At 40.6% G+C, this 12,709-nt stretch overlaps 1 protein-coding gene across 2 annotated transcripts in view; it reads left to right on the forward strand.

The window, feature by feature from the left end:
* abca12 (ATP-binding cassette, sub-family A (ABC1), member 12) overlaps positions 1-12,709 on the forward strand; it is a 275,097-nt gene that overhangs the window by 209,966 nt on the left and 52,422 nt on the right. For both annotated transcript variants that reach the window (XM_039755332.1, XM_039755333.1), the window contains 3 exons: positions 4,331-4,469; positions 10,231-10,477; positions 11,121-11,210. In XM_039755332.1, coding sequence (XP_039611266.1) covers positions 4,331-4,469; positions 10,231-10,477; positions 11,121-11,210 — 476 coding nt within the window. The remainder of the gene's footprint in view (positions 1-4,330; positions 4,470-10,230; positions 10,478-11,120; positions 11,211-12,709) is intronic.

Consider the following 12,709-nt stretch of genomic DNA (forward strand, 5'->3'; position numbering starts at 1 on the left):
AGGGAGGAGAAGAAAACAAAAACTCCAGCTGGCATGAATGCTGAAAACACGGAACCCCTAGGGCAGGGTTCTCAAACTCCAGTCCTGGAGGGCTGCAGGTTTTCATTCTAACCCTTTTCTTAATTAGTGACCTGTCTTTGCTGATAATTAACTTGTTTTGAATTCATTTTATTTAACTTGCTATTGAAGACTTGGACCCCTTAATTGTTTCTTTTTCCTGCCAAACAATAGTGAGATACAAAATGAGCCAAAACATGACCAGCAAACTGAGTCCATCATAAAATAAAGAAAGATGGAGGTCTCAGGTCTGCTGATCTGCTCAGGTCCCCAGAGCTCTTAGGAAAGAGAAAATCAACAATTTTGGAAATGTCTGCCATGGCACAACGAGAGCAGCAACAAGCCGTGGAATTAAAGGGCGAGTGTAGCTGAATTTTTCCACAATTACCAAAGTTCAGCAGCTCTAGCTTAAAAATGGGATTCAACAAAAGCCTGACGTGTCCAAATGATTCCACAAGCAAAATATTTTAGTTTTTAAAGGTTTTAGTTAAAATTCAAAGTAAAACAGTTTACACTAAAAAGTAAAAATTTTATAGCAAAATTAAGAAAAGTTCCGTTCAAAGCTTAAATCTTGTTACATTTCAGATCGTTACAAATCACTTCAAACGTTTCTGAGCCATTTCTAAACAATCAGAAAACTGTACGCCTATCCCATTTCTGAGTTGAAAACGGGTCTGTTTACTGGGACTTATTCTAACTCTTTCAGGGCTGATTCAGGGGTAGAGGACAGTGATCATCTGTAAACTGCAACAAAACTCGCCATTACGTTTCAGTTCGACTCTCTTTTCTAGAAGAAAAGTTACATAGCTTTGTTGATTTCACCTCGATTCCCTGCTCGTGTGTGAGTAGCGAAGAGCAAACAACCGCTAAAATGGCATTGACTTCTGACGATGAGCGAAGCAAAATACTCAGTGGACCTTTTACCTAATTTCGTTGAAGAGGACTCTGACTTGTCTGACTCCGAGATTGAATCAAGCGATCTGGAGATGGATATCAAATGAAAATGAAGTACCAGCATCATCTGATCGGTTCCCAGCTAATATTGGTGCTGAACGTTTTTGTGTAGCTGATGCACCTACAGCCGCGTTCGCCTGGGAGGACCGCCACTTATGATGACAAGAGATGCAAACCATATTGTGCCACACTGCGACTGCCACCGCTTCACCCACCTGCTGTGCGAAAACAGCCAGGCAGCCAGCCCACCCACCGTGTAAAGTGCCCCAGCACAGCCACTGCCACCAGAGATGCCAAACATGTGCTAACAGCAGCCACAGACCATTGCAACAAACATTGTATGTTGATTTATGGGTGAAACCATTGCTCTGTGTGGTTTTCAAAAAAATATTCCGCCTTTAAAGAGCTAAACAACAACTGAAACAGTTATAGCAAGAAAGTTCTCTCTCTTACTAACTTATAGGGGGAAAAGACTATAGCATTGTCTATGACTATGGAAGACATTTCTATTCTATTCAAATTAAGCAAACATTAATATGAGTTTAACTCAAAACTTTAACTTTCTAATATTGGCTCTTACAGCGAGTTTAATTAACAACAAGAATCGGCACCTAATTAAGCAACTGGTTGGAGTGTCAGGCCCTGACTTTGGTGGTCTTCTGTTGGCTCACTCACTTCACGTTTCATTTCTGTTTAAGGAAAGAAGTGAAGAAATTCAGGGGAACAAATTATTAAAAAACCCCAGAGAGCGACATGTTTTGCGATTCCCAAGGCTAAGCTTACCTAACCCTAATCTACAGAGTCAGAAAGTCTTCAGACGCCTGGACCATTTACATGTGTTGTTATGTTGCTAAAAACCTCCCCATCAATTAACATTCAATCCCCCAGAATGACAAAGTGAAAAAACGTTCTTGGAATTTTTTTGCAAATTTATTAAAAGTGAAAAACTGAAAGCATTTTCAAAAAATTAGGGATAGAGTGGAGGAAAGCTAAAAATGGAGAGTAATGTCCACGTTTTTTTTAAATGAACATTGAGAACAATGTAAGTAAGCCTGAGTCTGAAGATCTGAGAAAGAGATTAGGATTGTCCGGGGACAGCCATTCGGTCTTGAAGGAAGGTGCAAGATTCTTCCTGGCCTTATAGACTACTAGCAGCAGCACCCGGGGTTGCCGAGTATAGCGCATGTCACATTAAATGATTTTTCCATTGGTTTTAAGAAGCAGCCTTCATTTAGTTAATCTCAGCCAGTCTGGGACAGTCGGCGGTGCGCTCCCATAAAGATGATTGTCTAATGTGACACACCGAACGACTGAGACTAACTCGTTTGCGACTAACTATGAAGAAAAAAAAAATCAAATCGGTTTCATATTGTCATTAAACCAATGTCACATGATGCGACTCGAGTCACTAACAGATATTCAAAGATTGTTCGCAAAATGGAGCAAAAATGGTCACAAAAATCTAAAGAATCACCGAAAGGCTCAAGCAGAGACACTAAAGACTCACCAAACTCCCAAGCACATTTGCATGAACCGCCAGGAACTGTGGGAAACCCCTCACTTTTATATGTGTGAGGGCAGTCTCTGGCGGTAAAGGGCAGGTGGTCCTTCCTGCCTCTTAGTGAACCACCAACAATGCAAGGCAGCAGATTGTCTTCCCATTTCTTTTTCTTCTCTATTTATCTTTATCCACCTATTAAACTCATTAATGTATTTATTTTTATTAGCTTTAGGTTTTGTTCCATTGGCCATGCTCTCTTTCTCAGGGGAGGGGGTTGATTTGTTTTCAATCCTAGTTTTTGTAAAAATGGATCTATTTGTATGGAATGATTATAATAAAATCAATACGATTAAAAGAACAATTAAATAAAAATACAAGGCCAACAATAAAGGCTCAGTGCAAAGAATTGACAATAGTAACATTAACACCATGCAGCATGTCAATTTGCATGTCAACTATTCTGCAACTTTGTACAGTGTTATTTTTTCCTCGAAATGATGCTATTTATCATATTTGTATGTGACATTGTGTTACGTTATAAGCAGCTCCAAATCTACCAAGTCCTGGACATTAACCCTTAAACTGCTACATACTTTGGGGTTAATGCACCCTTGGATGCCAAATACTTTTTTTGCTGCACTTTTTAAGTAAATGCCACAATTCACAAAGAAAAAGTGAAATTTTAATGGAACCCATTTTTTTTTCATGCAAAGATCATCACAGTTACTGCAACACCGATCATTTTACACACAGCCAATGAACTGTAAAAACTATTAAAAAAAAAACTACTGGAACAAAATGTAGAAGGTGCAACTGACACCATTGACGTAATTTGCTTGAACTGGCTGCACACAGAGACCAACGCTGATGCCAGCAGACTAGTCTAGTGCAGCGGCTCAATCCCTGATTCACTAGGGGGCGCCAGTGGTCAAGATCTGGCTGCTCAACGAATGTACCGCACTGACTGATCAGCTCCGGCGTGCTGGCAAATTGCACTGGTAGGCGTTCAATGAATGTATGTCGTTGGATATACTCGGCTCCGGCGTGCTGGCAAATTGCATTGGGAACCGACTATAGCCGGTTCTGGAGGTTTAAGGGTTAAGTACTGGCAAATAAAAGTGATTCTGGTTGTGAAAAAGCAGGCGATATTCCATTTTATATTCCAGGATTCAGAAGTAGCACGTGGCGTTGCCTGGGTATGTCATGTTAAGCTCTGGTTATTTTGTCTGCTTGTCTGGCTCCCGTCTGTTTGGATGCTTCACTTGCTCTGAGCCAGTTGGTGGCACTGGTGCGCAAAGGGTAGCACATAAGGGTCAAAAAAGCCACAGAGAACCTCAGAGACAAAATTTTGGTTTCCAAAGTTGTCTGTCTTGTCTGCATAGTCCTAGAGAAGAACTATACAAAATTTGGTGTTGGACTGTATAGGGAAGATACAGAAAGACACAGGGAATTTTAAAATCAGTCCTAAAAGGCACAGGCAGCCAGTACAATGAAGCTTCTTTAGGTGAGATTTTTATAACAGCAATGGTGGACTATAAAAGGACACCATCAGTCCTCATTACAACTGGAGAACAATCAGGTTGTGTCACTGGCTCAGGGTGACATAATGAGTCAGAGGTGAGAGCTGTATGGGTGACCATGTAGTTTAAGATAAAGTTTCTTATCCACCATAACCCATTGCTCCATAGTGTACTGAGATTTGAATATGAATTTAAAAGGAACATCTGAGATCATACAAATATTCAGCTTTCAAAAATAAGGGGCTCTCTGGAGTAACCCATTAACTAAACTGACTCTCCCTTAATATTCCAACTTCAGGTTTTCCTTCAACTTACCAAAGATGAAGCAGAGGATAACATGTCTTGGTCCAACACGCAGATGGTCGCCCCGGTTCCTTTTGTGAATCAAGTCGTTGAGGAGAGATCAGTGAGCAACTACAACATCAGCGAAACAGAAGGTGCCTGCTAAATGAAATCTGACATTTTGGAGATTGGTAAAGCTTTGAAAATTTCTTCTGCTTTGGAAAATTGAGCAGATGTGTTTTTATTTTTGAAAGTCTGGCTCATTGGAGATCATGTGGGTATGATTATAGTAGGCATATTAGACTACTGGAATGATGAAAACATTAATATTTCTATTTTTTTTTCATTTTGCCACGATGCCATTTTGTTTTTCCCATGAGCAACATTAATTTATGTACCTGTTGCTACGACGAGCTTATGTGGTTATTTTAGGGGGTCACCATGTTGCGACATCATTGGTAGTGTAGCCGATGGTGTGGGTTTTATTTAGCTGCACTCAAACTTTACTCACAAAATGTTCAAGCTGATGTTCATTTCCCACGTATCGGACGATATAAGGACTAAATTTCCAAGTCATGCTGGTATGGTGGGTAGCACTGCCATCTCATTAGTAATTACAAATTGGCCTGCGTGTGACTATCAGTATGGCACGACAGAGCAAACTAAGTCTTTAGGGTAAGTAAATCTCAGTTCAGTTGATTCCGAATTGCTTCTCCATATCTGACATTTCCACCTTTGCCTACAATTGTGCCAATGGAGAATTTAACTTGTGGATCTCGTTTGAGGAACTAAAGGAGTGGCACAGGAGCTGCGATGCGTGGGTATCTCTGTGCACACAATCTATTGGACTAATGTAAGAAATTTCCTGACACACTTACACGTCTCGATAAGTTCTCAACAGTAATGGGACAGCTGAGGAGGTGCTTGGTGATTTTGAAATTTTATTGGGAGAACTGCGGTGTAATTACATTTACATGAGCCACGAAGTTGTCCCCCAAGCACATGTGTGTGACATCTGGATTTTCAGAAAATGCAACTTTCTGACATTTGTAAGATGGAAAAAACATGTTAGATAGCTTTGTAATGTGTGTTTTAAACACAGCAAACTTAGGCAGGATGGAGAAGTTGGATGCGACCATCACAACAGCCTGAACGTGACGAGAAACATTTTCAGATCGCCTACACGACTGCGACGTCCAGATAAGTTGCACCCCACATTTCGCCTCTGCTAATTTTCACAGACCTGGACCCACCATTTCGCCACTACTATATTTTGCCCCAGTATTTATGTATAGGATGGTGCAGATCTAATTATGCAATTTTCATTACGCTATAACTTATTAAGTTTATTACCCAGAAAATCAACCGAAAAATCCCGGACCATCAAGAAGTGTGCGAACTGACGACATAAAGAATCGTCTTCGCGCCGAACTGGAATCGTCCCACATAAATTAGTCATCCAGATGATCTGGACCTGCATAATTAGATCTGGACCACCCTGTATATATTTATAATTTATATATATATATATATAAATTATAATTCTATACTTTATAATCAGTGCGGTGTCCGCAGTGATGCGGGCTCTGCATCGGTCTGTCGTGGTGAAAAAGGAGCTGAACCGTAAGGCAAAGCTCTCAATTTACCAGTCGATCTACGTTCCTACCCTCACCTATGGTCATGAGCTATGGGTAGTGACCGAAAGAACGAGATCACGAATACAATCGGCTGAAATGAGTTTCCTCCGCAGGGTGTCTGGGCTTTCCCTTAAAGACAGGGTGAGAAGCTCAGTCATCCGGGAGGGGCTCAGAGTAGAGAGGAGTCAGATGAGGTGGCTCGGGCATCTGATCAGGATGCCTCCTGGACGCCTCCCTGGTGAGGTGTTCCGGAAGACCCAGGACACGCTGGAGGGACTATGTCTCCCGGCTGGCCTGGGAACGCCTCGGGATTCCCCCAGGAGAGCTAGAAGAAGTGGCCGGGGAAAGGGAAGTCTGGGCATCTCAGCTCAAGCAGCTGCCCCCACGACCCGATCTCGGATAAGCGGAAGAGGATGGATGGATGGATGAATTAAAAATGTAATAAACCTTACCTAACATTGAAAAAAAAAAAAAGTTAACTCAGGTAATGTTCTTATACGACTCGCACAGCTCAACGTGTTCCACTGAAAATAGTATGCATGATGGCCGCCATAAAAGGTGAGTATTGTACTTAAAATTTAATCCGTGTTATGTGATATAGTATTGTACGATTGTACTGGATTTCGCGTGTTTTTTTTTGCCAGCACTTACGGGCATTTCAAGATGTATGTTTACGTTTTTTGCCGCCTGATTATCGCTGGTGCGTGGCCGTGTTGAAGAGCCAACACCTCGCAGACAGCGCAATATCAAAACTGTTGCGTCACCGCTCACTGCATCATGTATTACTTTCTCACTGAAAGCGTTATTTTATTTAGTACATAATTGTATTTCATGTATGTTTTTTTCACAATGGCATGTGATATTAATTTTTGTAAAATCGTTTGAATCTGTTTAATCGAAATATACATTTCTATATGTTTACAGAGCGTTTCATTTAAGTGATGCACTATTGCTAACTTTCTTATCATTTTGCTACAAAAATGTTTACATTAGGAAAATCAGTTTTGAACGCTGAGGACGATTATTCACTTTATTTTTTCTAGAAAGTTCCAACACTCAAAACGTTTTGGGTGTGGGTATTAGAAGTTACTGGGGTGGGGGACAAATATCATGGAGGCAAAATATAGTGAGGGCAAAACGTGCTGGGGGCGAAATGTGAGAGGCGAAATTTCTGTAAACTCACAACTGCACTGAAGACTAACCGGGGTTGCGTTGTGTCGACTGTCTTGTAACGGTTCAGAAAGCTGGAGAGCGACAGAAAGTGACGTCAACACACGAGCAACATTTCACACCAGGAGTAGGAGAAGAATCTCGGGCATCTTCTAGCTGAGAACTATTCCATACGATGTGCTGCTTGCTCGCTGCCAACAAGACAGCATGCATGCTATTCTGATGAGGACGGGGTGGAGTGGGATGGGACACGTCATCAGAAGTGAGACTAAGACTAAGACACCTAAAGGGAAACACAAGCAGGGAAGACCCTGAAACACAGGCAGAGCTGAGGACCCTAAACCACAGACAGAGAACCATACGTGAGCTAGCGCAAGACAGACAGCAGTGGAGGACTTTTGTTGGTGCCCTACTTGCCAGCTGGCATTACAAGCAATAAGAGTTTGAAACGACACGCTCATGTCCAAGGTAACGCCGAAATTACGTGGTGACTCAGTACACCGAATGGCAATTCCAACTCACAAAGTCACAAAGGGACACAGAATGTCATAGCATCATCAGTGCAAACAAACATCAGGACGATCTGGAATCATGGCAAACGAGTCAAAAGTAGAATACTATAGGATGGTCCAGATCTAATTATGCCACTTTTAATGCAATGCAGGAAAACAATACAAGACAAAAGAACCGCTGTTCAACTGACAACCATCTCCCCGCCATTCTGGAATGCAGGGCAGGTGCTGCAACAAAAATATTTTTTTTGTGAATTCTCTATGTAATAAACTTAATAAGTTATAGCGTAAGGAAAATTGCATAATTAGATCTGGACCACCCTGTATAAGAACATCAGATCTACAAGAAAACACATAGTGTGATGGGGTGGAGATGTTTGGAAGACTTGCCATTATTGATGGAACCAGGAGTTCTGCACTTTACTAGAATATACGTAAGGAGGATGTCGTCTCTCTCAGTGACCTGCAGCTGAAACATCAAGAGGTTGGACGATGAGCCAAAACGCAAAAGCCGGTCCCGAACCGGATTGGCTCAGAAGAAACAAAATGAACGTTTTGGAAAGGGTTCACTCAGAGTCCTCACTTGCACCCAATACAGAAATCACCAGAAATGAGCGGTCGATGTTTGCAAAACACCAATGTGTCTGAATTAAAACAAAGACGAGCGGGCTAACACTCCACAACAGAAATGTGAGAGACTCGAGATCAAAAGATAGGAAGCGTTTAGTTGTGATTCCCGTTGCTAAAGGTGCTGCATCCGTGTATTGAAATAATAAGGACTTTTATTTCTTTTGTATGGGTGATAGGGGTGTTGGATAACTTTGTTCCTCAAATAGGGAAAGTAATGTATCGCGTGTTTCTGTAACACTGCATTTTGTCTAAAGGTCTAAGGCAGGGGTCTCCAACCTTCGACCGAGAGCTACTTTTACAAAATGAAAATGGCCGAGAGCTCCTCGTGTTTTCTAACGTTTATTCTCATAGCTTATTTCAACCCAAAAAAAAACTGAATAAGCTTGTTTTGCCTGAACATTTACAAGATGTTGGTGTCCAAAACTCACATTTTGCATTAAAACATCACAAAAATATTCAGTTCACCTGCAAGTGCATTTTGTACGTCTGTATGGATTTTCTAGCATCTCTCACACCACTGAATTAAAACACAAATGCTGTCAAAACAAAACAATGCAATTCCAAATCCACAGATATGACTTCTTCATTTGTCATTTTGTCACATGTCACTGTGTCACTTTATTCACAGGTCCAGTCGCATGTGTAATGTGTTTTTGAGTTCGTCAGATGACTGGCACTGATGTGTCTGGTGGAGTGGAGCCCCCTTAGGTTCACTCTTATGGAGTCATTTCAATGTTCGTCTGTCAGTCGTGTTCTGAACTTTGATTTCATGACATTCACGTCACAGACTCTCAGAGGTATGGAGACCCAAACAAAGCAGACATTTTCAGAGCTGCTTGGTGAAGATTCTTCTAGTTATCAGGCTCTATGAAGCTCCAGAAATGCTGAAAATGCTGTTGAGACTTTAACTGCACATAATTTTGAAGGTTTACGAATGTATAATATATAAAATCCAATCTCTGTCTGTTCGCTTTAGACGAGAGAACTACTCAACGGATTTAGATCGGGTTTTATTCTATAATTTGCTTGAACATTCCGGTTGATTTCGCTATGTATCATAGTTCGCTTGCAATACCAATTTTTTTGCGCTAAACCTGAAAAACACGCAGCAGGCCGGGGGGTTGTGCCAGATTGGGCTGGGCTTCCTCACTCATTCGCCAGCTTCGGGGCATGACCCTTAACTCCGCTTAGCTAGCAAATGAGAAAACAATTGAATTCAACTTTGTTTGATATTTAAAATAAAGTGTTACTTAGGTCTTGATGAGTTTGAGTCTGGATATTCTCTTAAGTGTACACCACATTGAAAAGACAGATTACAATTCAGATTGTGATTTTGTGTTAAAAGGATTTTTTTTGGAAAGATTGCCCACCCCTAACTTGACTAATCAAGTTTTCAAATTTATGTGGGATTCATTAACCCTTTGGCGAGCTACTTGGAAAGGGGTGGCAAGCGATGTGTTGGAGACCCTCTAAAGCTATTCATTATTTAACATATGCAAGAACAGAGGACAGGGCGGCACGGTGGCGCAGTGGTAGCACTCCTGCCTCGCAGTTAGGAGACCCGGGTTTGCTTCCTGGGTCCTCCCTGTGTGGAGTTTGCATGTTCTCCCCGTGTCTGCGTGGGTTTCCTCTCACAGTCCAAAGACATCCAGGTTAGGTGGATTGGCGATTCTAAATTGTCCCTAGTGGGTGTGTTTGTGTGGGTCCTGCAGTGGGTTGGCACCCTGCCCAGGATTGGTTCCTGCCTTGTGCCCTGTGTTGGCTGGGATTGGCTCCAGCAGACCCCCGTGACCCTGTGTTTGGATTCAGCGGGTTGGAACATGGATGGATGGAAGAACAGAGGACAATAGAATGGGGGCAAATACTTTTTCACAACACTGAAACTCCTCCTCCTTCTTTTACATCTTCTTCAATTAATGATGTCATATTAAATGAGATTTTGTTTGGTTTCTTTTCATTCTGTTCAGCTTTGAAGGGCAACTCCTCTGTGACAGGAATATCACTGTTCGGTCAAAAGATCCTGGCTGTCCTGGTGAAACGCTTGCAACACTCTATCCGGGATTGGAAAGGCTTGTTTGCTCAGCTGCTCCTGCCCGTGCTGTTTGTCATCGCTGCCATGGGGCTTGCGACAATTAAAAGCGGCGTTCAAACATATCCTGCGCTTGAGCTTATGCCCTCTATGTATGGCACGACAAAGCAAACTACGTTTTTTGGGTAAGTAAATCCGAGTTAAGCTGATTCAAGCCATTCTGAATGCTTCGCCATACCTGACGTTTCCACCTTTGCCTACAATTGTGTTACGAAGGGATTTAAACTTGTGGCTCTCATTCAGTGAACTAAGGGGGTGGCATTGGTGCTGCGATGCGTGGGTATCTCTGTGGAGATAACTAATGTCCAAAAGTCAATAACTTCTCAGCAGTAACAGGGACGGCCGAGGAGGTGGCTGTTGATTTGGAAATTTTAGAGAGAGAGAGAGAGAGAAGTGTTGTGTGGATTAGAAAGGCCGAAGTCTTAAGGACCAGATACGGTTCATCCGCAAAAGTTATGTTTTAGTGAGGATTTGTGCCCTTGCTAATGTATTTATTCCTCCTCTTTGACTTTATTTGTTCACTTTCAGTTGAGATCATTCATTTTTTTTTGTTAATATTGTTTAGTTCATTTATCATTTATGTCATTATGTTTAGTGTATTTTTGATAGGCTTATGAATTATTTAGGAATTACTTCTTTAAACCACTCTGTGTTTGAAATGTCATTATGAAAGTACGACATTGATGAAAATAGTCTTGAGTTATACCCCAAAAAATGGAATTTTAAATAGTTAATATATTACCTTATGTCTGTTTTTCTGTATGGCAGGATTCAGAATTCAAGTGCTTATCCTTTAGTGAGCACAATGATGTCATTTCCTGGCATAGACAACTTCTGCTTAGAAAATCCTGGAAGCAAGTATGTATGCCTCTTTATTTTCTTTCAGACATAATCCCCTTTTGGAACAATTCTGCATAATTATATTAATAACACAAAGCTTTATATGGAATCTCTCCTATATTAAGTGAACGCTTTATAAACAATCAAATAAGAAAATAGTTCTTGCTAACCTGAAATCATACTTCGTTATTTTTAAGATGATTTTTAAATCTGCGCTGTGATGCATTTTGTGTCAAGTGAAGACTGGAAAGTTACAAATGAAGGGACTTTCTGAGGAACACAGATTGAGTTTTATTGCCACCTTGTGGACAAAGACGATAATGCACTTTACCTACTGAAAAATTAATTTAAGCCTGAAGTTGTGGAAGCAGTTATCCTGTTTTCAAAAATTGTTTTTAAAATGGATACAGCCATTCCTACTTTATCATGCTTTTTATATCACATGTAGATTGCTTTTTCCTTTTATATATTCAATTTTACATTTTATATGTAGTGCCTTTTCTATGATCTTTATCCTTTACATTATATATTATACCTATCTGTCTAATGCTGCCTTATAGATCTTTTATATAACACTTTTTCTATCTAATATATTACCCCTTTCTTTAGTTTAGAATTTTTTTGGCTTTATATCACATTTTTATTATTTTCATATAGTGCCTTTTTATCTGTCTAATATATTAAGTTTCCTATCATCTATATAATGCTTTTTCTTTCTGTCTAATATGCCCGCTGACTAGACGCCAGTTCCCCTGATCCTGATCAGAAAAAGTGGTCTTAGAAAAAGGATGAAAGGATGGATAGATAGAGCGCCTTTTCCATCGGTCTGTCTAACCATCTGATACAGGGGTCCTCAATCACGGTCCTGGAGGGCCGCAGTGGCTGCAGGTTTTTGCTCCAACCCAATAGCTTAATAAGAAGCCCTTATTGCTCAAGTATCACTTCTGCTTCACTTTAGTGGTCTCGCTCGTTGAGATTATGAACTCTTATCACTTATTTTAGTCTTAAACAGCTCTATTCTTGGTTTTTTATTTGCTCCTAATTAGCAATAAGATGCCAATGACAAACGAGAGCAGCATTTCTCCATTTAGTTTGTTACCATTTACACCTCTGTGTGTATTTATCAAGCACTCTTGGGTTTAATTAAATACTTGGAAGGAAAGTGAAGAGAAAAAAGTGAAGGACTGAGAATTACTCCTCAATTTTAGCCTTCAAATCATTTGGATGATAGCCTTAGAAAGGGGAAGAAAATAAAAGATATGATATGACGGAGTTAAAGCAACTAACAAGCCATGAAATTAAATTATTGGCAAGGATTGCTTTCTAATTAAGCAACCGGGTTAGAACAAAAACCTGCAAAAACACTGCGGCCATCCAGGACTGGGATTGAGGACCCTGATCTAATATGTCCCCATTTTATACTTTCCATTACCATTTTTATGTATTTCTCTTTCTGTCTATTTAGTCATCTTAGATACATGTAGATAGATAGATATGAAAGGCACTATATAATAGAT

The sequence above is a fragment of the Polypterus senegalus genome, chromosome 6 (genome assembly GCF_016835505.1).
Source record: "Polypterus senegalus isolate Bchr_013 chromosome 6, ASM1683550v1, whole genome shotgun sequence".
NCBI lineage: Eukaryota > Metazoa > Chordata > Cladistia > Polypteriformes > Polypteridae > Polypterus > Polypterus senegalus.